The 27,403-nt window shown below is 46.2% G+C and overlaps 1 protein-coding gene across 21 annotated transcripts in view; it reads left to right on the top strand.

The window, feature by feature from the left end:
• LOC131402214 (ral-GDS-related protein-like) overlaps positions 1-27,403 on the top strand; it is a 353,959-nt gene that overhangs the window by 125,720 nt on the left and 200,836 nt on the right. For 2 of the 21 annotated variants that reach the window (XM_058537097.1, XM_058537096.1), the window contains exons 1-3: positions 18,739-18,929; positions 20,212-20,282; positions 21,749-21,866. The exons of 8 other annotated variants lie outside the window; for them this stretch is intronic. In XM_058537097.1, the coding sequence (XP_058393080.1) occupies positions 18,824-18,929; positions 20,212-20,282; positions 21,749-21,866 (295 nt within the window). In that variant the 5' untranslated portion in view covers positions 18,739-18,823. Of the gene's footprint in view, positions 1-16,625; positions 16,642-18,631; positions 18,669-18,735; positions 18,930-20,211; positions 20,283-20,689; positions 20,751-20,805; positions 22,242-22,287; positions 22,419-27,403 lie in introns of those variants that run through there. 11 more of the 21 variants (XR_009218400.1, XR_009218402.1, XM_058537089.1 and 8 more) reach the window with 10 other exon arrangements.

Below are 27,403 nucleotides of genomic sequence, written 5' to 3' on the forward strand. Positions count from 1 at the left end.
AGATTCCATGTGAATTTTAGGACGGGTTTTTCTATTTCTGCAAAAAACATCATTAGGATTTGGATAGGGATTACATTGAATCGGTAGACTGCTTTGGGTAATATTGACACTTTAACAATACTAAACCTTCCAATCCATGAATATGGGATATCTGTCCATTTATGTATGTCTTCTTAAATTTCTTTCTGAAATGTTTCGTAGTTTTTATGGTGCAAGCCTTTCACCTCCTTGGTTAAGCTAATTCCTAAGCATGTTATTCTTTCTGATATAAATGAATTGTTTTTGTAATTTCCTTTTCAGAGAGCTCCCGGTTCATGTATAGAAATGCAACTAATTTTTGTGTATTGACTTTGTATCCTGCTACTTTCCTGAATTCTCTGTTAGATCAAACGCCTTTTTGTGGAGTCTTTCCGATTTTCTACATATGAGATGATATCATCGTCAAACAGAGACTGTTTTACTTCTTTCTTTCCAATTTGGATGACTTTTATTTATTTATTTTTATTGCCTCATGGTTCTGGCTTGAACTTCAGTACTGTGTTGAATAGAAGTGGTGAAAGTGGGCATCCTTGCCTTGTTCCTGATCTTAGCTCTTTCAGGAAAAGCTTTCAGTCTTCCAACACTGAGTTTTGTGTTTCCTGTGTGTTTTTCCTCCTATTCCTTGTTTCTCAAGTGTTTTATCATGAAAGGGTGTTGAATTTTGTCAACAGGTTTTTGTCCATCAATCGTGATGGTCCTGTTTTTTCCCCTTCATTTTCTTGATGTTGCATATTACATTGATCGATTTTTGTGTGTTAATCTACCCTTGTATATCAGGAATAAATTTCACTTGGTGGTAGTGTATAATTCTTTTAATACGCTGTTGAATTCAATTTGTTAGTATTTTGTTGAGGATTTTTGTATCTATGTTCATCAGGGGTAATGGTCTGTAATTTTATTTTCTTTTAGTGTCCTTGTCTAGTGTTGGTATCAGGGTAATTCTGGCGTCGTAAAATGAGTTTGGAAGTATTCTCTCTTTTTCAATATTTGACAGAGTGTAAGAAGGCTTCTTTTTAAAACTTCTTTATATGTATGGTAGAATTCACCACTGCAGTCATATGGTCCTGGGTTTTAATTTGTTGAGAGATTTTTTTTTTATATTTCTTGAAATATTAGTGACATATAACACATGTAAGTTTTAGGTGTTCAAGATGATGATTTCTGAAAGAATTACCACAATACAGTGAGTTAGCACCTCCATTCCCTCACATAATTAACTTGTTTTTTCTAGCGATCACTTTTAAGATCTACTCTCTTAACAACTTTCAAGTCTATAATATATTATTGTTAATTATGGTCACCATGTTGTACATTAGATCCCCAAAGCTTATTCATTTTACAGCTAGAAATTTGTGCACTTTGACTTACCTCTCCCCGTTTCCCCCAAGCCCAAGGTCCTGGCAAACACAATTCTAGCCTCTATTCCTTTGAGTTGGGCTTTTTTAGATTTCACATATGGGTGAGAATATATAGTATTTGTCTTTGTCTGTCTGACTTATATCACTTAGCGTAATGCCTCAAGTTCCATCTGTGTTGTTACAAAATGCAGGATTTCATTCTCTTGCATGGCTAAATAATATTCCATTATATATTTCATGTATATATACATATGTCTGACATTTTCTTTATCTATTTATCCATTGATGGACACATGGATTGTGTCCACGTCCTCAGTTTGTGATTAATGCTGAAATGAACATAGGGGTGCAGATATCTCTTCAGAATAGTGACTTCATTTCCTTTGCATATACAAGCAGAAGGGGAATTGCTCATTTATATAGTATTTCTATTTTTATTTTTTGAGAAAATTCCAAATTTTTTCCATAGTGACTGTAGGAATTTACATTCATACCAACAGTGCACAGCGTTCTCTTTTCTACACAGCCTCGCCAACACTTGTTGTCTGTTGTCTCTTTGAAAATAACCATTCTAGCAGATGTGAGGTAATATCTCATTGTAGTTTTGATTTTATTTCCCTGATGATGAGTGATTACGAGCATCTTCTCATGTACCTGTTAACCATTTTTATGTCTTCTTTGGAAAAGTAACTATTCAGGTCCTTTGACCATTTTCATATTGTTTTGTTGGTTTCTTTGTTGTTGAGTTGTAAGAGTTTCTTATATACTGTGGATATTAACCCCTTAATTTGCCAATTATTTTATTTGCTGTGCAGAAAATTTTTAGATTGATGTCATCCCACTTGTTAAGTTTTACATTTGTTGTTTGCACTTTTGATGTTATATCCAAGAAAATCATTGTCAAGATGAGTTTCTTGGGGCTGTTTTCTCTATATTTTCTTCTAGTTGTTTTATATTTAGTGTCTTGCATTTAGGTCTTTAATTCAATTTGGGATTACTTTTATTTATTTATTTATTTTTTTAATTATTTATTTATTTATTTATTTATTTATTTATTTTTCCCCCAAAGCCCCAGTAGATAGTTGTGTCATAGCTGCACAGAGAAATCCTTCTAGTTTCTGTATGTGGGACACAGCCTCAGCATGGCCAGAGAAGCGGTGCATCAGTGCGGGCCAGGGATCCGAACCCGGGACGCCAGCAGCGGAGCTCATGCACTTAACCGCTAAGCCACGGGGCCGGCCCTGGGATTACTTTTAGAGTGTTGTAAAATAGGGGTCCAATTTCAGTTTTCTGCATGTGGTTATCCAGTTTTCCCAACACCATTTATTGTAGAAACTATCTGTTCCCCATGGAGTCTTCTTAGCTGACTCATCAACTTTTAGCAAAGTGTATGTGTGTGGTTTTATTTCTGGGCCTTTGATTCTGTTCTAATGGTCTATGTGTCTCTTTTTACACCTGTATCATTACCGTTTTTATTACTATAGATTTGTAATAAAATTTGAAATCAGGAATGTGATGCCTTCAGCTTTTTCTTTCTCAGGGTTGTTTTCGTTATTGGAGGTCTTTTGTGGATCCATATGAGTATTAGGATTGTTTGTCCCATTTCTGTGAAAAATGTCATGGGAGTTTTACTAAGAATTGCATTGAATCTTGAGATGGCATTGGGTAGCATGGACATTTTAACAATATTAATTCTTCTGATCCATGAACATAAGATATCTTTTCATTTCTCTGTGTCTTTGATTTCTTTCATCAATGTCTTATAGTTGTCAGTGTCTAGATCTTTCACCTTCTTGGTTAAATTTATTTATGAGTATTTTACTGTTTTTGATGCTATTGTAAATAGGATTTTTTTCTTTATATCTTTTTTAGATAGTTCATTGTGAGTGTACAGAAAGGCAACAGATTTCTACATGTTGATTTTGTCTCCTGCAGCTTGAGTGAATTCGTTTATTAGTCCTAAAAGTTTGGGGGGGAGTCCTTACGTATTTCTCTATATAAAATCATATCATCTGCAAACAGAGACCACTTTGATTCTTCATTTCCAATTTAGATGTATTTTATTTCTTTTCGTTGCCAAATGTCTCTGGGTGAGACTTGCAGCAGTATGTTGAAGAGTGGTGTTGAGACTGGGCACCCTTGTCTTGTTCTTTGTCTTAGCAAGAAAGCTTTCAACCTTTCACTGTTCAATATGATGTTAGCTGTGGGTTTTGTCATGTAAACCTTTTATTATGTTCAGGTATGTTCTTTCTGTAACCCTTTATTAAGAATTTTTATCATGAATGGCTGTTGAATTTTGTCAAACTGCTTTTTCTGCATCGATTGAGATTATTTTGTGATTTTTATCTTTCATTCTATTAATGTGGTGTATCACATTCATTGATTTGCATCATGTTGAACTTGATCATGTTGTTTGATCCTTTTTTTGAGTTCAGATAGTTTTGTTATAATGTGTCTTGGAGAAGAAAGTTTTAGTTTGAAATTTTAGGTTGACAGATTGGCTTCAGGACCTTGGATGTGTAAATCTCTCTCCAGATTTGGGAAGGTGTCAGCTGCTATTTTGTTTAAGTAAACACTCTTTTCCTTTATCCCTGTCTTCTCCTCTGGTACTTTAATAATGCTTATCTATTTCTTTTCATGGTATCCCATAATTCACACTGCCTTTCCCCATTCCTATCCATTCCCATTTTTCTTTTTGCTTCTTTGACTGGATGATTACAAATGACACATCTCCTTGTTCACTAATTATTTCTTGTTATAGTTGAATCTGATCTAGAAGCTCTCTATTGAATTCTTCAGTTCACACATTGTGTTCTTCAACTCTAGGATTTCTGTTTGTTTTTCCTTAATGATTTCTGTTTCTATAGTGAATTTCTCACTTGTTCATGCACTGTTTCCTTATTTCATTTAGTAGTCTATCTATGTTTCCTTAGAGTTTTATGATTTTCTCAAAGAGGGTTGTTCTGAAGTCTTTGTCACATAGTTCCTATATCTCCATAGCTTGGTCAGTCATTGAAGTTTTATTCTTTTTCTTTGGGGGTGTGATGGGTTTTTGATTATTCATGATCCTTGTGGCCTTCCATTGGTGTCTGCAAATTTGAGGAAGTAGGCACCTCTTCCACTCTTTACAGACTGGCTTTAGCAAACCAAAGCCTTCACAGTCATCCCATCTAGGGGTCCTGTGTAGGCCATCTGGTAGTGTCCAGGTGCAGGCTTGCTGCTGGAGTCCTTGGGCAGCCTGGTACTGGGGCGAGTGGAAAGCTTGGGTCTATGGTATTGTGTCTGGCCCTGGGCACATCTGGGACCCTGAGTTCATGAGTAGCCCCACTGGAGCCTGGTTTGGCAGGTCCTCATTGAGAGCCTGTAGCCACAGGAGTCATCCAGGGCCATGAGAGTTCGCCAGTGCTGGGATGAGCTGAGAGCCTTGGTTCATGGGAGACTGCCAGGAGCCTGGCACCACGAGAGACAGCTTGTGCTGGGGTAGGCCAGAAGTCTGGATTCCTGGGAGCCTGCTGGGATCCTGGGGCCACAGGAGCTGCCTGAGGCTGCAGAAGCCAGCAGGCACTGGGTCAAGATGGAAGCCTGGGTTCATGGGAACCAGCCGGTGCCTGGTGCCATGGGAGCTGCCTGGGGCCGCCTGAGTCAGCAAGCACCTGGGTAAACTGGGGGCCTGATTTTGTGGGAGCCTGCCAGGGGCCTGGTTCCATGAGAGCTGTCTATGGCTCCTGGAACTGGCAGGTGGTGTGGTGAGCCATGGGCCTGAGTTCCCCAGCAGCTCTTGGGGAGCCTGGTGCCATGGAGTTTACCTGGGGTTGCTGGAGCCAGCAAGTGCTGGAGTGACTTGGGGTCTTGGGGGTGTGGGAGCCTACTGGGTGCCCTGGTACAAAAGCTGCCTGTGGCTGAGTGTTGCCTGTGGCTGCCTGTAGTGGCAGGAACTTGGGTGAGCCAGGGTCTGGATTCACCAGAGCCCACCAGGAGCCTGGTGCCAAGGACACCACTTGTGGTCACAAGAGCCACCTTGGGCTGTTGAAGATGGCAGCTCCTAGGCTGAGATGGGGGCCTGGGTTCCCAGGAGCCTGGTGGGAGCCTGGTGTCAAGGATGCTGCTTGAGGCCACCAGAGCTGGCATGCTCCAGGGTGAGCCAGGGGCCTGGATTTGCAGAAGCCTGCAGGGAGCCAGCTAGGTCCACGGGAGTCAGCCTGGCGCTGGGGCACGCTGGCTAAGGTCAGGCAGAGTGGAGAAGTCCCTTCTTGTTGGGAGGTGTTTGATTACTGATTCAGTCTGCTTATTTGTTACTGGTCTGTTCAAGATTTCTATTTCTTCATGATTCAGCTTTCATAGGTTGTTTCTAGGAATTTATCTATTTTGTCTAGGTTACCCAATTTATGAGTGTACACTAGTTCAGAATAGTCTCTTCTGATCTTTTTCTTTCTGAAGCATCAGTTGTAATGCCTCCTTTTTCATTTCTGATTTAGTTTGAGTCATCTATCTTTGTTTTCCTAGATATTTTATCTAAGGGTTTCTCAATTTTATTTTTTCCAAAACTCTACTTTTACTTTTATTGATCTTCCATACTGTCTTTCAATTTTTTTCCACTCTCCTCTTGGTGACTTCCGTCCTTCTGCTAACTTTGGGTTTCATTTTTTTCTTTTGTTAATGCTGCGTGTTGTAAGTCAGGTTGTTTCTTTGACATCTTTCTTCTCTTATAATGTACAAGTTTATCACTATAAACTGTCCTCTTACTACTACTTTTTCTGCATCCTAGAAGTTTTGGTGTGTTTATTGTTTCTTTCTTTCTTTCTTTCTTTCTTTTTTTTTTTTTTTTTGCTGAGGAAGATTGGCCCTGTGCTCACATCTGCCAATCCTCTTTTATTTTATTTTATTTTTTTTTTGCTGAGGAAGACTGGCCCTGGGCTAACATCCATGCCCATCTTCCTCCACTTTATATGGGATGCTGCCACAGCATAGCTTGCCAAACGGTGTGTCGGTGCACACCCGGGATCTGAGCCGGCGAACCACGGGCCGCCACAGTGGAGCACACACACTTAACCACTTGCGCCACCGGACCGGCCCCTATTGTTTCTTTTTGTATGTTTTGAGCTATTTTCTAATTTCCCTTTTGATTTTTTCTTTGATCTACCTTTTTTGTGTGTGAGGAAGATGAGCCCTGAGCTAACATCCATGCCAATCCTCCTCTTTTTGCTGAGGAAGACCGGCCCAGAGCTATCATCCTTGCCCATCTTCCTCCACTTTATGTGAGATGCCACTACAACATGGCCTGAAAAGCATGCATCGGTGCATGCCCAGGATCCGAACCCGGGCCACCAGCAGCGAAGCACATGCACTTAACCGCTACAGCACCTGTCAGCCCCCGATCTACTTTTAAGTTTAAGCGTTTTTGTTGAACTTCCACGTATTACGAATGTTCCAGTTTTCCTTCTGTTATTGACTTCTGGTTTCATGCCACTGTGTTTAGAAAAGTTACCTGGTATTATTTCAGTCTTCTTAATCTTGTTAAGACTTGTTTTGTGACCTAACACGTGATCTGTTCTGGAAAATATTCTGTGTGCCCATGAGAAGAGTGTGCATTTTGTTGCTGTCCAGCAAAATGTTCTGTGTGTGTCTGATAGCTCCATTTAGTATTTAATGTTTTCATGTCTGCTATTTCCTGTTTTCTGTCTGGATATTCTATCCGTTGTTAAATGTGGGTCTTTGATGTCTCCTACTATTTGCAACTTATATAAGTGAGAAGGCTCTTATTTTGAGAATATATAAAGATCTCTTAGAACTCAATTATAAAAGACAAGTCAATGAAACGGGGTAAGCAACTGGAATAGGAAATACATAGATGGCCAATAAGCACAAGATAGTTGCTCAGTATCATTAATTATTAGGAAAATGCAAATTCAAAGCACAATGTGATACTATTTCATGATCAAAATGAAGGCTATATTCAACATAATGGAAAATAACAAGTGTTGGTAAAGATGTGGAGAAAGGGAAACCCACATACATTACTGGTGGGAAAGTAAAATGATGCAGCCACTGCAGAAAACAACTTGGCATTTTCTAAAATCTTAAACCTAGAATTACCATTGACCTGGAGAGGCCCATGGTAGATATGTCCAAAAGAGCAAACTTGCCCATAGACATTCAAAGCAACAGTGTTCACAATGGTCCAAAAGTGAAACAAACCCAAATTTCTATCCAGTTATCACTGCATAAACCAAATGTGGCCTATTCATAATATAGGATATTATAAGCCAAAAAAAAGGAATTAAGTACTGCTACATACTAGGCCATGGGTGAACCTTGAAACATGTGTGCTCACTGAAGCCATCCACAAAGGCAATAGATAACTTGATGCCATTTGAATGAACTGTCCAGAATAGGGAAATCCATAGGGGGAGAAAACAGATGAGTTGTTTCCATGGGTTTGGGTTAGCAGAAAATAGATTGTGAATGAGTATGGGTTTGTTTGGGGGCGTTGAAAATGTTCTGGAATTAAATAGTGGTGATAGCCACACGACATAATCATTGTGCTAAAAGCCACAGAAATGTATACTTTGAAATGCTTAAAACGGTGTATTCTATGTTAAGCAGATTTTCCACATAAAAATTTTGAATTTTTAAAGTTAATCAGGGTATTGGTTAATTTTAAGTTGGTTAGTATATTTAATAAGTGTAATTAATGGAGTTATTAGGAGTATGGCAGGTTGTAGCCAAGAGAGTGAACATCCGACGAGGGCTATAGTAAGAAATCCTATGATTATACAGGCAACAATTTAAAATCCAGTCCATTTCCATTGTCCACAACATGGAGAGACCAGCCATGAAAATAGGTCAGTGATCTCGGGGACCTTTGGTATCTATTCAAAGATTTGGGTAATATTATGCAATATTTTAACCTCTTGGGCCATTTGGTGGAGGTAGGTTTGAACTTCTCTGTTGATGTACACTCAGCAAGTGGTTCTAGGAAAGGCACCAACCCCTCCTTCCTTGGCCAGTATAGACAGTCTAGGGCCAGGCCATTTTCTAAAACCATTTAGGCGAGAGACTCATGAGACTGTTGTTCAAGGGCTAGGATATGTTCTTATGGAGTTGTTGTCCATGTTGTGTTAAGGTTGTTGATACCTCTTAGTTGCCTCAGTTTCCTGATTTTGTGTGGGTAGGGCCACCACACCTGTGCCCAGTCCAGTCAGTCAATCCTAGTAGAACTGAACACCCAGTGCTATAGGACTGACATTGTTTCTATGGGTTGATGGTAGCTAGTCAGAGCAGGAAACTCAAAGGACCTGCGAAATGAGAGAAGCAGGCTGAGAGAGAGACAATAATGCATTACACAATATAGCCTGGAGAAAGCTGTTCACGGGGTTGGGGAAGAGAGAAGCTCACTGGATGAGAGCCTTGTGATATCAGCCCACAGTAAAACCCAAAAGTGGATGCTCCTGGTGTGAAATATTCCTTAGGTGTCTTGAGGTAAAACCAGTAATTTGCACCCATTCACTGGTTACCTGTGCTATATGATTTCAGAGGTTATGGTTAAAGTGTTTGTGGGCCAAGAGCTGTCTGGGCCTGGGCACAAAATCACCAAGGTGGCCTCAAAGGCTGCCCCAAAATGACCCCTCAAGGAGCAGTTGGGGCAGAAAGTGCGGGGATAATTTTGAGGGAAGCCTGGGGCAAAGATGTTGTTGTTCGATGGAGTTGGCTACTAGTGAGTGTCTCCGCAGGGTAAGCCCTTCATCTGGGGTACAGTAGGTGATTGGAGGCCAAGTGACAGACCCTGTGACTCCTGATTCCCAGTGCACGGGCAGCCCTCTCAGCCCACTGGACATAAATGGTGATGGTGTTTGTGAAGCATCTTGATGGCTGTATGGAAGGTATAGGGGACGTGTGGTGGGAGATGCCATGATAGTGTCGGGAGGAGCTGTGTGTGAGATTACGGTGTTGAAGGGGAAGGATTGGAGGCAGGTGCAGTGGGTGTGTGACCAACAATGGTCAGTGAAAGGACAGCTGGGGTGTAACTGGGGAAATCAAGGACCAACAGAAGTCATGTGTTTAAAACAAGACACCAGGGCCTGCCCAGTGGCTTAGCGGTTAAGTGCGCATGCTCCGCTACTGGGGGCCCAGGGTCGGATCCTGGGTGCGCACTGACTGGCACACCCAGTCCTTGCAAATTTCCCACATGCATTTTACATGCATTTTCTCTTCTGTTGATGGTCGATGAGTTCTAAGGAAATGGTGAAGGCACAGTGAGGAGGAATTGTGGGTTTCTGCACGACTACCTCTAGGAGTGCCGCCCCCTCAACCTGAACAACCACCCGGCACTGCTAGAAATGAAAGACATCCCATCACCATGGATTGGAAGACTCCTTATTGTGACGATGTCAACATTATCCAAAGAGATCAACAAATCCAGTGCAGTCCTTACCAAAATCCCAAGGACGTTTTGTGCTGAAATAGAAAAAAACCCATCCTAAAATTCTTATGGAATCTCAAGTAAGCCCAGATACCAAAAATAATCTTGAAAGAAGGTACTAAGTTGGAGGACTGATTCTTCCTGATTGAAAACTTACTACAAATCTACAGTATCAAAACTGCATTGTCATAGCATAAAGTCAGACATATTGACCAATGGAAACAGAATTGAGAGCCCAGAAATTAACCCTCACTCATGTGATCAAACGATGTTTGACAAGGGTGCCAAGATTATTCAAAGGAGAAAAGCCTTTTCAACAAGTTGTGCTGGAAAATGTGGATATCTACATGCAAAAGAATCAACTTGGACCCTTACCTAACACCATATACAAAGCTTAATTCCCAATAGATCAAAGACCTAAATGTAAGAGCTAAAACTATAATACTCTTAGAAGAAAACATAAGACAAAACTTTACAAGATAGGATTTGGTAATGATTTCAAGGATATGACCCCCAAGGAGCAGCCAATAAAATAAGAAAATACACATGCTGGACTTCATAGATATTAAAAAGTTTTGTATCTCAAAAGACATTATCAACAGTAAAAGCACAACTCACAGGATGGGCGACCATATTTGCAAACCATGTGTCTGACAAGGGCTTAATATCCAGAATAGATAGAGAACTCCTAAACTCAACAACAAAAATCAAACAACCCAAATCAAATTTGAACAAAGTACATGAGTAGACGTTTCCTCAAAGAAGATCTGCAAATAACCAATAAGCATATAAAAAGACGCTCATCATCACTAATCATTAGGGAAATGCAAATCAGAAATACAGTGAGAGACCACCTCACATTCATCGATCAAAAAAAAAAAAAAAAGATGGCATCCAAAAAAAAAAAGAAGAAGAAGAAGAAAAAGAATAGAACCAGTGTTGGTCAAGATGTGGAGAAGTTGGAACCCTTGTGCACTGTCTTGGGAAGATAAAATATATAGTTGCTGTAGAAATCAGTATAGCAATTCCTAAAAAAAAATTAAAAATATAATTATATAGGACCCAGCAATTTCAATTCTGGGTATATACGCCCCAAAAGAGTTGAAAGCATATTCTTCAAAACATATTTCAACACCCATATTCATAGCATCAGTATTCATAATAGATAAAACATAGAAGCCACCCAAGTATCATAACCGAGGAAGGGCTCGCTGCCCAATGCACCCCTTAAGCCAACCATGAGATACCGCTCTTGTAGAAGGGAAAAAGCTTTATTACGAGGTTGGCCAGCAGGGAGACAGGAGCCAAAGGTTAAATCCTTCTCCCCAATGGGAAGTTGAAAGGGCTTTTTAAGGGCAAAGGAGTGGGTGTGGGAGGTTGGGGGCAGTCCTACGCATTTTGCACAAGTAGATGTTCATGTTCTGTCATACATCCCACGTTCAAAAGGCAGTGTCCTTAACATGATTGGCAGCTGAGTTCTTGGTCCCCTACGTCATCCTCCAGTCACTTGACTCAAACAGCAGTGTTGGTTTGAGTCTTGCCAGCCGTCTTGTGGTCTCACTGGTTCAAACCAGTTGAAACTTGCTCAAGGAGGAAAAACGGAGTTTCTGAAAAAGAACTCATGGCCCAATACTAGATCCTTAGTAAATATATGGAACGTGGCTTAAGAAAGTAGTCTCCAGGGGACCGTTGATAAAAGTCGGGTTGGGGCCCCATTTTATTTTGGGCTTGGTTTTGGGCCCGGCTAGGCTATCTGTCCAGGGATGTATGGATATGCAAAATGTGGTATATACATAAAATGGCATATTATTCATCCTTAACAAAGGAAGGAAAGTCTAAGATATGGCACACCATGGATGAATCTTCAGGATATTACTCTAAATGAAATAAGCCAGTCACAAAAATACAACCTTGTGTGATTTCCCTTCTATGAGGTTGCTGAAATCGCTAGATTCAGAGAGACAGAAAGTAGAATGGTGTTTGCCAGGGGCTGGGAGGAGGAGGAATGGGGGGTTATTCATGAATGGGTATAGAGTTTCAGTTTTGTAGGATGAAAAGACTTCTAAAGATGGATCGTGGTGATGATTGCACAGCAATATTAATGTCTTCAATACACTTAAAACATACTTAATGTATCTATGGGGCTTGATGACTTGTCCTGGTCGAGCACATGCTTGTGCTGTTGCACATCTTACCCCTCACTGTACAGTTGGGAAACTAGCCCAGAAAGAGGCAAGTACTGGCCCAGACCACAGGAGGTAGTCTGGGTCCCAAAGACTAGACAGAGCTCCAGCTTCCTTGGCCAAGGCTCCGCTCCTTCCCTCAGGTCTCCTTTGGCAATGAGAGGCATTAAGATCTTAGAGGATTGCTGCCCACCCCTCTCCATATGAGATCATTTTCCTCTCCTCATCATAGCATGTGCATAGGCACCCCCACTCACACTGAATTCTCATGTGGGGGCCATGGAGGTGCAGTCAAGAAAGAGCTGACCCGGAGGAAGTGACAAGAGGCAGGAGGGAGAGAGATGGGAGGCAGCTCTCCCAGGGGACCATGGCATTCATTCTCCTAGATACATGCCCAGAGATGGGCAGAGGAATCCCTAAGGTTCCTAGGTTTCTGCCTATCTGTCTGTTCCAGACCCATCCTTGGCCCAGCCTGGGGAGCACAGGACTGGGATCCTGCAGTCCACCTCTGTGGGCACCCAGAACTGTGATGAGTCCATCCTCCCCTTGTGTAGGCATTGGGAACAGGAGAGAATACCTCAGTGAGGGTCCTCCTGTATAAAACGGAGTGCATCCAGCAGGTGACTCCAAGTGTTCCATGCACTCGCAATGTGTCTGTTGGACTAGGTTCTCTGTTCATGACCTACTGTGCTCTGAGATGTTGAGAAGATGCTTTCCACCCACTTGAGATCATTTAGAACTGAGGAGACATGGGGGCATAGGTGGATGAGAACTGGAGATAAGGAAGAAGATGCCAGAGCACTAGACACCAAGTCTAGAGATGAGGGAGAAGACCAGTTCTTGTTGGATCCTCGGGGTCCTCATCTGGAGGCAGGGGGGAGTCATTGTCCTGGTTGAGGTTGGATGCCTCAGGAATGAAGAAGACACCTGGTGGGGGACAGCAAGATGGGGGGAAAGGTAGGCTCCCAAGATTCACCCCACTCTCTCGAAGCCGACAGGTCCTGCTCCTTTACCTCTGGGACCCTGGAGAGCCTCTGCCTTGAGGACATCTGAAGAATGGTTCCTTTCTGTTTGGTGGAGTTTTGGTGAGGGCTGCAGTGCTAGTGCTGGCCACCAGGGGGCGGGCAGCCTCTTGTGTCAGTGGTGGCAAGTTAGATTTTGTTTTTATTTTTTTCAGTTGTATTGAGATATACTTGATATACAGCACTATGCAAGTTAACATTGCTATGTGGTACATTTGAAAGTTGCTAAGAAAGTAGATCCTAAAACTTCTCATCACCAGGAAAAAATCTTTTATGTTTGCTTGGTGATTGATGTTAACTAAACTTATTTTGGTAACCATTACATAATATACATATACATCAAGTCCTTTCCTTCTCCTGTAAACCCGGAATTTACACGGTGTCCACTGAACTTTTCTTGACCTCCTGGAGCAGAGAAGAGTCAAGCAGAGGTCTTTCTGGCTGTCCCTCTGCCTCAGAAACAACTTGTACCTCCTATTTCTAGTGTTCATCTCCACAATCACAGTTGGTCAGAAGCAGGGAGAGGGGTGCAAGATCTTCCCATGTACTCATTCAGCAGCTGTGCACTGAGCACTCACCCTGTGCCAGGTGCCCTGGTGGGCCAAAGTGCAGGATGAAAATGACCAAGTGGTCCCTGCCTGCCAGGAGCTCACAGCCTAGAGGGGAAATGGACAAAAGCAAAGACAGGAGCAAGAAAAGAGCAAGTGCTGTAGAGAAACACATCAGGGGGCTGTGAGGGAGGGCTGGGCATCACTGGGTAGGAGGGTCTGAAAGGCCTCACTGGGGTGACGTTTTCTGGGACCAGAATGACAAGAGGGAGCCAGCCCTTCAGGGGTCTGGGAGCAGTGTGTCAGGGAGATGGCACCACTGGTCCTGAGTCTCACAGGCAGAAGTGAGTTTGGCCAGAGGAGGTTAGAAATGTGGCCAGTGCAGCTGGAGGGAGGCTGGGAGGAGAGAACAGGAGCTGGGGTGGAAGGTAGGGCCAGGGCCCGGTAGGCTGTGTCAGCTACCTTTCCCTCTCTGACTTCATTGCCCCAACCTTGCATTTCAAAACTACAAATGTTGACTATCTCACAATTTGTGTGGATCAGCAATCAGGCACGTTTCAGCTTGGTGCCTCTGCCTCAGTGAGTTGAACAGGTTGGTGCTGTGGCCTCAACTGAGGCTCAACTGGGGGACGACTAGCCCCAAAGTTCACTCTCAGACTTCAGGGTTCAGTTTGGACTGAGAGTTTAAGTTTCTTTCTGTCTGTTGGCCTGGGCACACCCGTGCTTTTCTCCTCTATAGGCCTCCACATTGGGCAGTCCCAAAACACTGGTATTTGATTCCTCAGTTACAAGGATTCGACAGAGAGAGAGAGAGAGATGAAACATGAAAGACAGAGTAAGAGGAAGTGAGAGACTTGTGTAGTTAAAATTTAGACAAGACATCCCATCACTTTGGCTGTTATTATGTTCAGAAGCCAGTTACTAACTACTTAGTGGTTCCACGGGGATGGCTATACCATGAGTGGGGCTTACTGGGTACCACTGTGGAGGCTGCCCACCTCATAGGCCAAGATGAGGCACTTGGGTCTCATTCTCCATAAAACAGTAAACAATTGAATGGTTTAATGCCACAGGATGGCAGTATCTAAATTTCCATTAGTTTCAACCCCTTCATGATGCTGACCTGAAAGTGAGGCCAAGTTGGGAGTGACTGTTCCAATATCACATTGCTAGAACCCAGGCCTGTTTTGAGTGGTGTTCTGTGCTACCTGTCACCCCTTCTTGTTATTCTTCCATCTCTAATTTTGTGCCTTATGTACATGTGACACCAGCCCACAGGGGTAATAGATATTATCTCATGTACACCAGGTGAGGTCCCTAGGAAGTAGATTCTAGCCTGATCCCCCTGGTGTAGGTTTGGAGACTGGGGAGGACCTGAGAGGCACAGGGACTATCCCAGGATGAAGAACTGGTAAGTTAAAGGATGTCTGCATTCATCTCTGTCTCCTCAAAGCAAGGACCTGAGTTAGGTTTCTAGGGAGCTGGGGCTAGGGCTGTGTAGGCTCCTTGTGTACAGTTCAGGAAGTGACATGAGAGAGGAGGGTGAGCAGCCCGGGCTCAGGGGGCAGCTCTGGAGAAATCTGATTGAGGTAAGGGGTCCAGTTATAGGAATCTTGAAAAATGACCCCATCTCCTTGGCCCTAGGCCTCAACAGATCTTTGAACTCTGGTAACCAGGCACCCACAGTCCCCCATCCAGCTCACTTGACGGGAGACAGTCAAGAGGCAAAAATGTTTTGTTGTTGTATCCCAACTTTTGCAGGATCTGGGCTCAAAAAATCCCAGAAAAAGAATCTTTTTGATTGTTGCCTACATTGGCTCAGCCCTCATCCCTGACGCCTCTGGGTGTCTGACAGGAGGCAGTGAAGGGTAACATGGGGCAGCCCAGGAAAGGTTAGTGCAGACCAGGACACAACGGTGATCTCACCTGATCAACCCCAAAATCCAGGCCCCTCATCGTGTGTTTGTGTGTGTTTGTGTGTCTGTGTGGTGTGGGGAAGGCAGGGTATGTGGGGCAGGCCATTCCTGGGCAGGAGCTGGTTGTTAGGTGTCGGAAGTCTGGTGGGTCTGTCATGTTCATACCCAGTCATGGCTGGCAGCATGAGAAGGTGAGCTGCTCAACTCGTATGTTACTGAGCCCTAGAGGTTTCATCTCCTTCCCTTCCTGACCAGAGTTCTTTGCCAGGATGCCCTCTGTGCCTGAACTGAGGAGCAGACTTTCTCTTGGGGGTTGACCACAGTGGCAGTGTGCAGGCAGCCCCTGATTCCCTCTGGCCCAGCTCCCAGGCAGTCTTTGCAGAACTCCACTCAGGAGGTCATCGAGTAGCTGCCCAATGGTTTCAAGTCCACCAACTCACTAGACAAGGGGCAGGTGCATGAGGCCACCCACAACATCCAGTGCTGCTCTAAGATGAGAACAGGAGCAGAGGGCCTCCACACTCAGGACCTTGAGATGATGGGGTTGGACCAGAACTAGGGTGGGACCAGTCAGGGGCTGTCTCTTTTTCAAGCTAAAGGGGATGTACATGCAGGAAACCTTGCCTGATTCAGAGCTGAGCTGCTGTGACCCTCTTTCCTTTGACTGGTGTGAGCTTCTGGAGGCCACTGAGGCAGAGCCAGAGGGTAAGGGGGACTGCAGGCTGGCTATTCCTGGAAAGGAAGTGGGATCTTTCCTGTATTTAGGAGGACATATGGAAAGTCAGCTATGTGAGTGAACCTTTCTCTTTATCCCGCTCCAGCGCCAGATGCAGAGCTTCAGCCAGCAGCAGAAGCAGAGCAGTGGGCAGTGGTGGAGGTAGAGCTGGCTCCAGCTCCATTGACACCACCCTCTCTAGCACTGGAGCCAGTGTCCCCTCCATCAGCAGTGTTGGAGCTGGAGCAAGGGCCGACATCGGCTGCAGCAGGAGTGGGAGCTGCTGAGCTGGAGTCACCTGGACCATCATTTCTAGTGGGAAGCCCATCTCCACCTGTGGCTAAGAAGCATGAGAAGAAGCCCAAACTACGGTTGCTGTAGGTTGCTGTAGGAGCCCAACCTCCTAAGCTGGTGGTGGAGCAGTTGACCGTGATGGATGCGGTGAGCAGCTGGGCTCTCAGGGTGGGTGGGGTAGGCCTTCCTTCTGCCATCATTGCCCCAGACCTCATCCAGTCTCCTATGATCTGGGCCCGAATCCTGGCTCCACCCCTTACCAACCATACGACCTGGGCAACTTTCTGAACCCCTAAACATTTGCTGTCCACCTGCAGACCGTAGAGGTGGACACTAACAGGACCTGCTGCACAGAGTGGTTGTGCCGGCTCCATGAGGTAGAAGAGACTGAAGGGTGAGCAGGGCCTGGCACATCAGTGGGGGAGGGGAACTCACTGTGTGCAGCCAGGTCCCTGATGGCCCAACCTTCTGCTCAGGAGGCTCAACAGCCTCAGGACTTATTAGACACCTGATGTGTACTTCACTATGAGGGAGACAGACAAGGCCCGTGGTTGTAGCTGCCACAGGGGAATGTGCATCAGAATGGGGAGTGGGACCAGAGGGGGGATCATGTTGTTGGAATATGCCCCCTTGGGATGAGCCAAGCTGAGCCACCATCTGGAGCTTGGAGTTAGCCAGGACGGGATGGATGCAAATGCCCCTCTCCCTTCCCTGCCAGTATTGGGTCCTGGGTCATCTTCTGCTGGGTGCCTGCAGTGACAGAGAAGAAAAGCCAGGGACTCGAACAAGGCTCAGGCCACATCCTGAGCTTCCTGAGCTCCAGCTCTAAATTGTGACCCCTGTGTGGGACTTTGTGGGCTGTGGACACAGAGCTAGGGTGTGGCAATGCTGGGTGACACTCCCCCTGTTCCCCAGGAGCCCTTCCAGAAGGTGGTGCCCTCTCAGTGTCTGGGCTCCACCTGGGGCAAGAGGAACAAGCCCGACAATGAGCACCTGGCACACACCGTCCGGGCCAATATCGACCACTTCAGAAGGGTGGCCAACCTCGTCATCACCACCTGCCTCGGGGACCCGAGCATGATGTCCCAGGACAGGGCGAGGGTGGTATAGCGCTGGATCCAGGTGGCCCAGGTGTGCTGTGGCAGGCCCAGTGGAGCCCCTCTCTGGAGCCTTAGGAACTGCCTCCACCTTTATCAGCTCCCAGGATTGCAGTGTGTGGTCTAAGCCCCTGCAAGTCCCTAGGTCCTTCCTGCCAGGAGCACGCTGATCTTGACTCCAGGTCCCAGTGCGGGGATGGTCACTTCCTACGTGGCTCCCTCCTTGGGTTGAGCTAAAATCCTCCTCCTTGTGAGTGTTACACTTTGGGTCCTAAACGTGCCCTTCTGGGGCTCCCTGAACATCTGTCTAATCCAGGAGGGGAGATTTAAATAGAAGGGGACTGAAGCTAGAGCAGGCAGGGCTCCTGCGCCCCACCTCACAGCTCATTCTCTTCCCTTCCCCAGGAGTTCGAGATCCTGAAGAACTTCTCCTCGCCCCGCACTGTCATCTCTGCTCTGCAGAAAACATCCATATGCCACTTGAAGAACACATGGGGGAAGTTTCCTGGTGGGTAGTGCCCCTCTCCATAGGAGGACCAGGGTGGATGGGGGATCTCCTGAATATCTGCCATTGGCCCCTCAGTCAGGTGGGAACTCCTGGGAGGCAGCAAATGATGGGGACAGGGCCTGGGCCTCAGCGGTGGGTCTCTAAGTCTCCCGGGGTCCTTAGTGCACCAGTTCTGCTTCAGGACTCGGTTTCCCTAAATGCCAGGTACTGGAGTGAGCCACATTGGAGATTTTCAAGTGTTTATAGCAACAGAACTCTATGCCCAGTTGAAACTCAAAGTGGTCAAAAGAGAGCTGCTCTGTATAGCTGGGGAATGGATACCCCAGTGACCAACAGGAGAGCCCCCTCCCAGTCCCACGAGACCTTAGCGCTCAGAGGAGCTCAGTGAGAGCACTCCTCCAGGTAGTTTGAATCTCTCAGGTTGTCAAAGAAAAGGATATGCACTTAGACCCCTCACATTATCCCTAAATTTATCCTTCCCTCTTTTCCTTCCCCTCAGGGAGAGCTCTCAAAAATTTAAGAAGAGCTATAACCAAGACGTGTCCTTGAACAGAGAACTGATGACCAAGGTAGAGTGGAGGCTGGGGGTCTGGAAAGAGAGGAGGGGCCAGGGGGGGAGGGGGACTGAGCAAGCTGTGGTTTTGATAATTTCTCACTTGAACTTTCTCTGAAACGTTCCCGTCTATCTTGTCCAGATTAACAAGCAGAGGGATCTGTTCTGCCCATGGGCAGGTGGGGTGCCATTTTTGGGCAGGAGGCCTTGGTCATGGGACACAGTGGTGTTGGCTGGGCTGTTCCAGGACGAGTTGCCGAGCTGGCGCCATCAGCAGGTCTCTGGCTTCCACTCACGTCCATCCTGCTGGATATAGCTTCTTCCAGGCTGTTGGGTGGTTGGGTGGGTTTATCCCTCAGCCTAAACCTGTCCTCAGGAAGCCAGGCCCCTGCTGCTCCTTCTATCTTCACCATGTCTCCAAGGGGAGGGCACACTGCCTGCCCCAGGGACGGGCACAGCTAGGGATTCCCCTGGCCCAGGTGGACAAACAGGCTGCTCATCCTTGGATCTGAACAGCTGGACCAGAGACAGATGTGTGTGCATTGTGGGACTCCCCCCTGGACCCCTAGAGCAGTCACTCGAGTCAACCACAGGAGTCTCACCTGAGTGCCTGGTTGGCAATGATATAGGCCCCAGGTGGCTTATGAGTAGCGTCTAGGCAACTGGTGGATTCTTAGTGGATCCTGCTGAAAGGACATTAGGAGCTTCATGTAAATGGGGAAGCAAAGCATCCTGTCACCCCCTTCCCTGTTGATCAGAGGTGGCACCTTGTGGGTCCAGTTCCTGAGTGGATAAAGAAAGAGTTCAGTGCAGGCGAATATCCTGAGTGGTTCTTTGGAGAGGAGAAGGGTTTGGCATTGCCTCTGTCCGGCATGGGGGCCAGACACTCCATGGGACTGGGGCAGGCAGGAGCCACTCAACAACCAGACTCCCAAGACACCCCATCCTCTCCATCCACGGCTCGGCCCAGGGCCAAGCTTTGAGAGCTCAGGGGACAGGACTGTTGTCAGTGGTGGGGCTGGGGGTTAGGGAAGGATGTTGGAACAGGGCCTCTGGCTGAGAGGGGCAAGCGGCCTCTCCTCTGTTGGCCCCTCAACAACTCACTGCCCCTGTTTGGGCCTCTGTCTCCCCATCAGGGAAATGGAGGTATGGTGATTGTGTGGTGATTGTGTGGTGCAGGCCTCACATGGGGGTGATGATGTAAGAGGGAGGAAAAGAATGTGGGAGCTTTCTGCCTGCTCCACCCGGAGGGGTGAGGGCCAGAACAATGATGACAGTCATGCGACAGTGAGTCCTCAGGAGAACCTGTGGGGTAGCTGGAGTTCTCACGCTTCCTAGATGAGGAAACAGGCTCGGGGAGGCCAGGCCAAAAGCCCGAGCTCACACCCAGAGTGAGAGTTGGAGCTGAGCTTGTTCTGGAATCACAAGACCTTGCAGGGTGGAGTGGCATTGGTTGCAGTTCACTCGAGTCAGATGTTCAGGGTCAAAGGCCAGTGGTGCTCGAGAGAAATGGGGTGAGGGGAGTATGGTCTCGCTGACACTGTCCTCGACTCTGACAGGAGGGGCCCTCCACGTTTGCCCCCCGGAGAGCAACCCCCAGAGAGTGCAGGAGAAGCAGCAGCAGCAGCAGGTGAGTGTGCCTGTGGGGGAGGGGCTCTGCCTTCCCAGCCGGAGGCCTCAAATCAAGAGAGGAGGTCCCTTCCTCCTGGTGCCACAGTGTCTGAATCCCCCAGTAGAAGTGACCAGGAGGGGGGCCTGGAAGAGCTGGTGCAGGATGGGTTGTTGTGGGGAGGGCCAGGGACCGCATACCCTGTGATTTGCCAGAAGCCGGCCCTGGGAGGTGAGGAGGAGGAGTGTGGTGTTCTTGGGGTGTGAAGGGAGGAAGAATTGAGGGGAGGCTGCTAAGGGTCCTAGGCTGCTCCCCGTGGGAACCCTGGGGTGGGCCAGGAGGCTGAGGGTGAGGACTTTTCAGGGGAGGGTCTGCAGGGGGCCGACTTGAGAGCAAGGGCTCATCCCACCCGCACCCCGATGTCACAGGGTGTTGTCCCCTATCTTGGCACTTTCCTCGGTGACCTGCAGATGCTGCACCTGGAGATGGGTGATTATCTCGAAGTGGATGAATCTGAGGACTAGGCAGGAAGGACCAGGATCCTGAGCCTGGGGATGCGTGAGCCCCCGAACTGAGCTCTGAGCTCTCAGAACTTGGCACATCTCCTCTCATGAGAGCCTCACAGCCGCCCCTGGGAGCTGGGGCATCAGGCCCATCTTAGGGATGAGTGAACAGAGGCTCCGCCTGAAACATCCATTCTCGTTCCTCAGGCTGGGGAAGCTCAGAGCTGCCTGATGGCACAGCTGCGTGAGGTTTTATCTGAGCTGGACTCTGCCTGTCCCTCCCATGCTGCCCGTGGAGGGAGAGAGAAGTTGGGACCCCCAAGTCAGGCAGCACATAAGTGGCTGAGCAGTCCCCTCTGCCTGAGGCCTCAGCCTCCAAGTCTGTCATCAGAGAGGGTTGTGCTGCCAGGTCCCTCAGCCTCCCCCCATGTCCTACTACTCTGGAGCCCAGAGCCCATCCTAGGTCCAAGTCCTGTTTTCTCTGCATGCCCCGCCCCCTCTGGGGACCTGGCAGTAGTGCCACATGAGAAGGGCAGGGCATAGGGGGCTAGTCAGTCTAGGGGGCTCTGTCTGATGGACTCTGGCTGTCTGCCTTCCAGGGGAATGAGATCAACCTTGAGAAGAGGACTGAGGAGCAGCTGTGGCACTCCCTGCAGGGGAGGGGAAGGAGGTGGAAATCAGAAACCCTCTGGGGAGAACAGTTTCTGGCTCCACCCCTTGTATCTTACATTGAGTGGAAGATTTTGGTAGAAGTCGAGACCCATCCAGTTGGGGCGTGGGTTGAGGGGAGGATGGCATCAAGGATATCTTCCTGGAGGAGGGGCTGATTATTCCCATTCTGAGAACAGGTAGATCCTGGATGGAACTGGAGGGAAGGAGCGTTCCCAGGACTGGTCCTCTGCCCCAGTCCTCACCCCCCACAAGGCCCCTGCAGCATCCCCCACCCAGGCCCTGTCTGCATCCTCTCCTTCCCTCTGGTCCCAGGAATACCGAGTCATGAGGGAGATCCTGCTGCTCCAGGTCGCTGCAAAGAATTATAACAAGACCCCAAGGAGTGATTTGGGGCCTGGTTCCAGGACATGGAGCTGCTCAACGAGAATGAGTGAGGCCGGGCAGGAGTTGGGTGAGGGCAGGGGTGGATTCTCCCTGTTGGCCAGTCCAGAGAGCCTGTCTCAGTGGCCCCCTGGTCAGCCCCAGGCCTTATGGCATGGTGACCTCTGGGACACCCAGACCCCAACTGCTGAGGTTTCTTTTGACCAAATTTTAGGAACTTTTAGTTTTCTAGTTGAATCTCTGGAATTGCATCAGCTCTAAGTGGGGAAACCAATGTAAAAAGATCAAAACATGCATGTGGAGAGGACAAGGCCCGAGGAAGATCATTTGAAAATGGACTAAAGGCAGGCAGGACTTTCCCTCCTGAGACCCCTCTAGGGGCTCCGTGTTCACCCCTAACCTGGATTTGAATCCTGCTGGGATCCCTGTACAGGACTCTGAATTCATTTTCCTGCTTGATTTGTATCCAGGAGGAACGATTTCTGATGCAGCTTTTAAGGCTACTGTTGGGCCTTGTTCCATAAACATGACTGCTCCCTGTGAACTAGGATTCTCAGCACCCCTGCCTTCCTTATGCCATTCCCTTTAGGACAGAAATTCCCTAGAAGGCCCCCAGCCTCCTCCCTGGCTTGGCCTGAGGGATCCCGAGTGAGCTCTGCTTTGCCAGGATAAGGGACCGTAATCCTGGCCAGTCAGTGACCCCACATTGTCCCTTGCTGTCCAAGGTGAATTCTGAGCTCGTGTCCTTCTGAGGTCCAAGGTCTTGGGCAATCCTCCAGTTTACACACTCAGTGTTGGTGTTCTGAACTCGTCCAAATGGGGTAATTGGGCCCAAGTCATTAAAGTGTGTCACCCCTGGGTGGCTGTGTTTTTTTCCCCAGTCTTGTGCTGTGGTTACATTACAACCAGCTGCTAGGGTGTGAACCCTGTTTGGAGCTTTGAAAGATGAGGCATGACAGGGGTGTTGGGAGGAACACCCCTGTCATCAACACACCCGTGGCATTCCAGCAAGGAATGCCACGGAACTGATGATCCATGGTGGTGCATGAACACAGCCTTACCAATTAAAATACTGAAATGCTCCCCATCTGGTGGTGAATAGACACTGCTCTGATCTCACACCAAGAACCCGACCCATGACTAGCAGCTTTCAAAGGGTTACCAAGTGGCATTTTGAACCTCTTCCCTTGGGAACACCCTGTAAGACAAGGGACAGATGAATCGCTTGGCACTTGTGTGTTATCGCCTCCTTTCTGATGGCTGCAAGTGTCACCGAGACACACAGGCTGGACTCTGCCAGGGAAGCCTTCTCAGGACAGCCAGAAGCTGAGGATGAATTCTGGTTCCCGGCATCCCAGGCCCTTCCTGACATGGCACAGGCACCTAGGAAAATGATTTGGTAATGGAAAGACTGGGAAGGCCGTACTTTCCCTCCAAAGAGAAAGAGAAGTGCCAACAGTGAAAGCTTGATCCCTCAAATAGACAATGAAATCCCAACAAGCAGTGGGTTCTTGTCAGATTACTGATGCTGAAAAGGCCTCTTTTGATAATAGCACGATCCCCCAGCTGCCATGTCCATCTTCATGAATCAAATTTCCAACACATATGGATCTAAAAAACTGAGGGAAATCTGGTATTTCCTTAGATGCAACACTGCATTAGCATGCAACAAAGAACATAAAAATGGAGACCTAGAAGTAAATACCTAATTTGAGTACATAGGCATCAAAGTGCTTTTGAAACAATATTTTGGAATCTATTGGAATATTACACAAAAAGAATAATCCACTTTTAGTACGTTTTACTGTGACTGTGAGGGGAAAAACTGAATCATCCCGTGACGTTGGTAACTCGCTGCTGACTTGAAAGTAAAAATAAATGATGTACATAGAAAAAGAAAATGAGAGAACAGCATGAAAAAAGAAGATCTTTCTCTCCTCACCTGAAACTCAACCTCTCACCTCAGAAAGAAACCGCTGTCTATATTTTCTATGTCACACAGCAGAGTTTAATAAAAGAAACGTATTGGTATGTTTTAAAGTTTCAAGAGCTCAAAGCAAGGAAGCATTAGGGACGCACCCATGAGACCTCACTGAGGTGCCTGCTCCATTTCATCTGCTGTCAGGACGTCCTTCTTGGCCCTTCGTTTTCTCTGCCTCGCTAGCAAGTCTGTCCGCCATCAGTGCTACCACCAGTCTCTCTCTTGTGCTCCTCACTGCCCTTTCCTCCTTCCTGATACCTTCCACAGTCACCAGAAATTGTTGGCAGTGAAGCTGTGGAATGCCCAGATCAGCTCCTGGAATCAACTCTGTCAAATCTGAAGACCGGCAGGAGTGGGCATGGGACCTGGAGTGCAGACCACCTGCGAGCACACCTGGCAGGGATTCACCTGTGTGACTAGGTGCAAGTTTTTGCAACGCTTTGGCAAGATTGAAAGGACTTACCAGTTGTCCTGCACTGCTGCAGGCCTGGAGTCCTTGCAGTCTCTCGGGCCAGCAGACCTTGTGGGGCTGGTCCAAGGTGTCCTCCCAGAGACCCGTCACTGCTAGGATGGGATGGGATTCTAGTAACCCATCCCTTGACTATGTCACTGGACATCCTAAAAGGGATGGAGGTGCTTAAACCAGGCTTTGGTTTGGACTGGTTCCCACAGTCACGCAGCTTCCTCTGTGAAGACATGACTATCATCCTTCTTTTCCTCTTACCCTACAAAAATAAATCATGAAATTGGGTCAAATGACAAAGGAAGCCTGCCATTTTAGGACAATTATCATGGCTGTTTTGTACTTCCACCCTCCCTCTATCCTCTGGGGATCTGACCTGTGTCCTGGGATGTCATCAGGCAGATTTGCATCAAGAACAGAAAGCTCCAGGTCAAAACTCAAGGCTACTCCAGATCATTTCTCTCCCTCCATCCTGTTAACACCCTCTCCTTGTTTAAGTGTGTTTCTATTCCTTTCTTGTCCTTGTCACTCTCAACTGTACAAGTCCTGGCACTCACTCTCAGGACAGTCGGTCCCCAATCTTTTACTAAATCCCAAATCCCACCATTTCTGTGTTTTCTGACTACTCATTTGCTTAATCCATTGACCACTCGGTGTTCATAGAAGTCAAATCAATAGTGACATTGTCAACCAGCCCTTGTTAGCGACTTACTCCCACATCCCAGATGTTCACATAATCCAAATGGTTATGTTCAAAGTAAATAATTCAGAAAACATATTCACTCACCACAAATTCCTGATATCTAATACTTTTATTCAAACACTCTACAGTGGATACCTGTCCCTCAAGATCAGAAGTAATGCCAGATCACTGATCCTCACCTTAATTTCCTCCTACCCCTATCAATCCTGGATTCCATGGACTATGAACTCAATAATTTCCTTGGAATAATAAAAAATTCCTTACCACTTAGTTATGTTGCAAACCTCCAAACCCAGAAGATCCCAATTATCTGCCATGCCGCAGCTACTGCTGGTCTTATAACAAGCTGAAGAAAAAGCAGGAAACATGATCTTTTGGTACCACTGTAATTACAAAACCATCTGCATCAACTGGGAAGCACTCATAATGCCTGAAAATTTTGTTCTCTTTTTTTGTGTTGGGTCAATAACAAAAAGAAAATTCAATTAAAAAATGGACAAGGGACCAGAATAGACTTTTTCCAAAGAAGACATACAAGTGGCCAATAGGTGTATGAAAAGGTGTTTGGCATCACTAATCAGGGAATGCAAATCAAAACCACAATGAGCTATCACTTCACACGTGTTAAGATGGCGATTATCAAAAAAACTAAAGATGGCAAATGTTGGTGAGGATGTGGAGAAAAGAAACCCTTGTGGGAATGTAAACTAGTACAGCCATTATGGAAAACAGTATGGAGCTTCCTCCAAAAATGAAAACTAACATATGATCCAGCAATCCCACTTCTAGCATATACCCACAGCAATTGAAATCAGGGTCTCAGAGAGATACCTGCTCTCTAATGTTCATTGCAGCTAATTTACAATAACCAAGACACTGAAGTAGCCTAAATGTCACTGACGAATGAAAGGATAAAGAAATGGAATATTAGTCAACCTTGAAAAAAAGCAATTCCTGCCATTTTTGACAACATGGATGGACCTGGTAGACATTATGCTAAGTGAAATAAGGCAGACAGAGAAAGGCAAATACTTATATGTGGAATCTAAAATAGTTAAACGCATACAAGCAGAGATTAGAATGGTGGTTGCCAGGGGATGGGAGGATGGAGAATTTGGGATCTGACGGTCAAAGTATACAAAGTTTCAGTTATCAAGATAAATAAGTTCTGGAGGTGTAGGCTACGGCATAGTGCCTACAGGTAACAAGACTGTACTGCATACATCACATTTGCTAATACAGTAGATATTAAGAGTTCTTACCACAGAATAATAGTAATAAAGGAGGTGAGAGAAAACTTTGGGAATTGATGGATATGTTTGTGGCCTTGATGGCGGTGACAGTCTCAAGGGTGTATACTTATGTCCAAATTCATCAAGCTGTGTATGAAAAAGTATGACATCATCGTTGATTCTTCTGCATCTTGAAATATGCCAAGTTCTCATCACATGAGAAAATTTTGTAACTATATATGGGGACAGATGTTAACTGGACTTATTGTGCTGATCATTTCAACATATATTCAAACATTGAATCATTAAGTTGTACCTCTGAAACTAATATAATGTTGTATGTCAACTTTACCTCAATTAAAAAAACACAACAGACAAAATGATTTGAATATTGTAAATGAGTTCAGTGAATCCCTGAAACTGCCCCATTCCCATATGGGAGTTACAGGAAGCAGAGAGGATGAAGTAAGATGGAAGAAAGTTGTACAAAACACTATTCAAATTAAAATCATTTGAGTTGCTATCAGCTCCTTGTGGCAGAGTTCTGTGAGCCCTGATCTTCTTTCACATTTATCTTGGAAAAGTATACTTTCAGACACAACCCATGAAAGTTCATCATTTGCTCTAATACGAAAATCTCAACTTAATAAATAAAACCAAAAGCATCCCTTATGTATGAATAAAGTTAGTGAACTTTACAGAGAAAAGAGCATATTTGCACAATCTCAATAAAGGAAACAGAAGAACTGAATGATGATCGAGTCTCAGTCAAGCTTATCTTTGAAAGCCAGTGAAACCAGGATATCTTTTCAAGGATGTGTGTAGAGCTGTCAGCCTTGGAAGATAGAAATAGTGGCCTCCTCTGGAACAAAGGGCAGGCTTGCTTACTGCCCAATATAATAGAAATAACACCCCTCCCTGGGGCAAAGGTCAGCAGACTTCCTGTCCATTATCAAAGATTTGAGTTCCTTAAGCTCGGAGCTCTTGCAACCCTCTGCATGTCAGCTGGCTCACTGTGTATCACCCTGTAGGAAGTGGGATTTAGTGAACCAGTGCAAATGCTGATACTCAGGCCACTGTTATTGCTGTGTCGTTAAGTCCTTTGTCTCTGACCCATGGGTCTAGTTTCTTTTGCCAGCATCTATAAGACCATGGTAGGCTGACTTATTAGCTTGCAGGTAAGGTAAAATATCATACCTTTCACGGT

The sequence above is a fragment of the Diceros bicornis genome, assembly GCF_020826845.1.
Source record: "Diceros bicornis minor isolate mBicDic1 chromosome 32 unlocalized genomic scaffold, mDicBic1.mat.cur SUPER_32_unloc_2, whole genome shotgun sequence".
In the NCBI taxonomy this organism is placed as follows: Eukaryota; Metazoa; Chordata; class Mammalia; order Perissodactyla; family Rhinocerotidae; genus Diceros; species Diceros bicornis.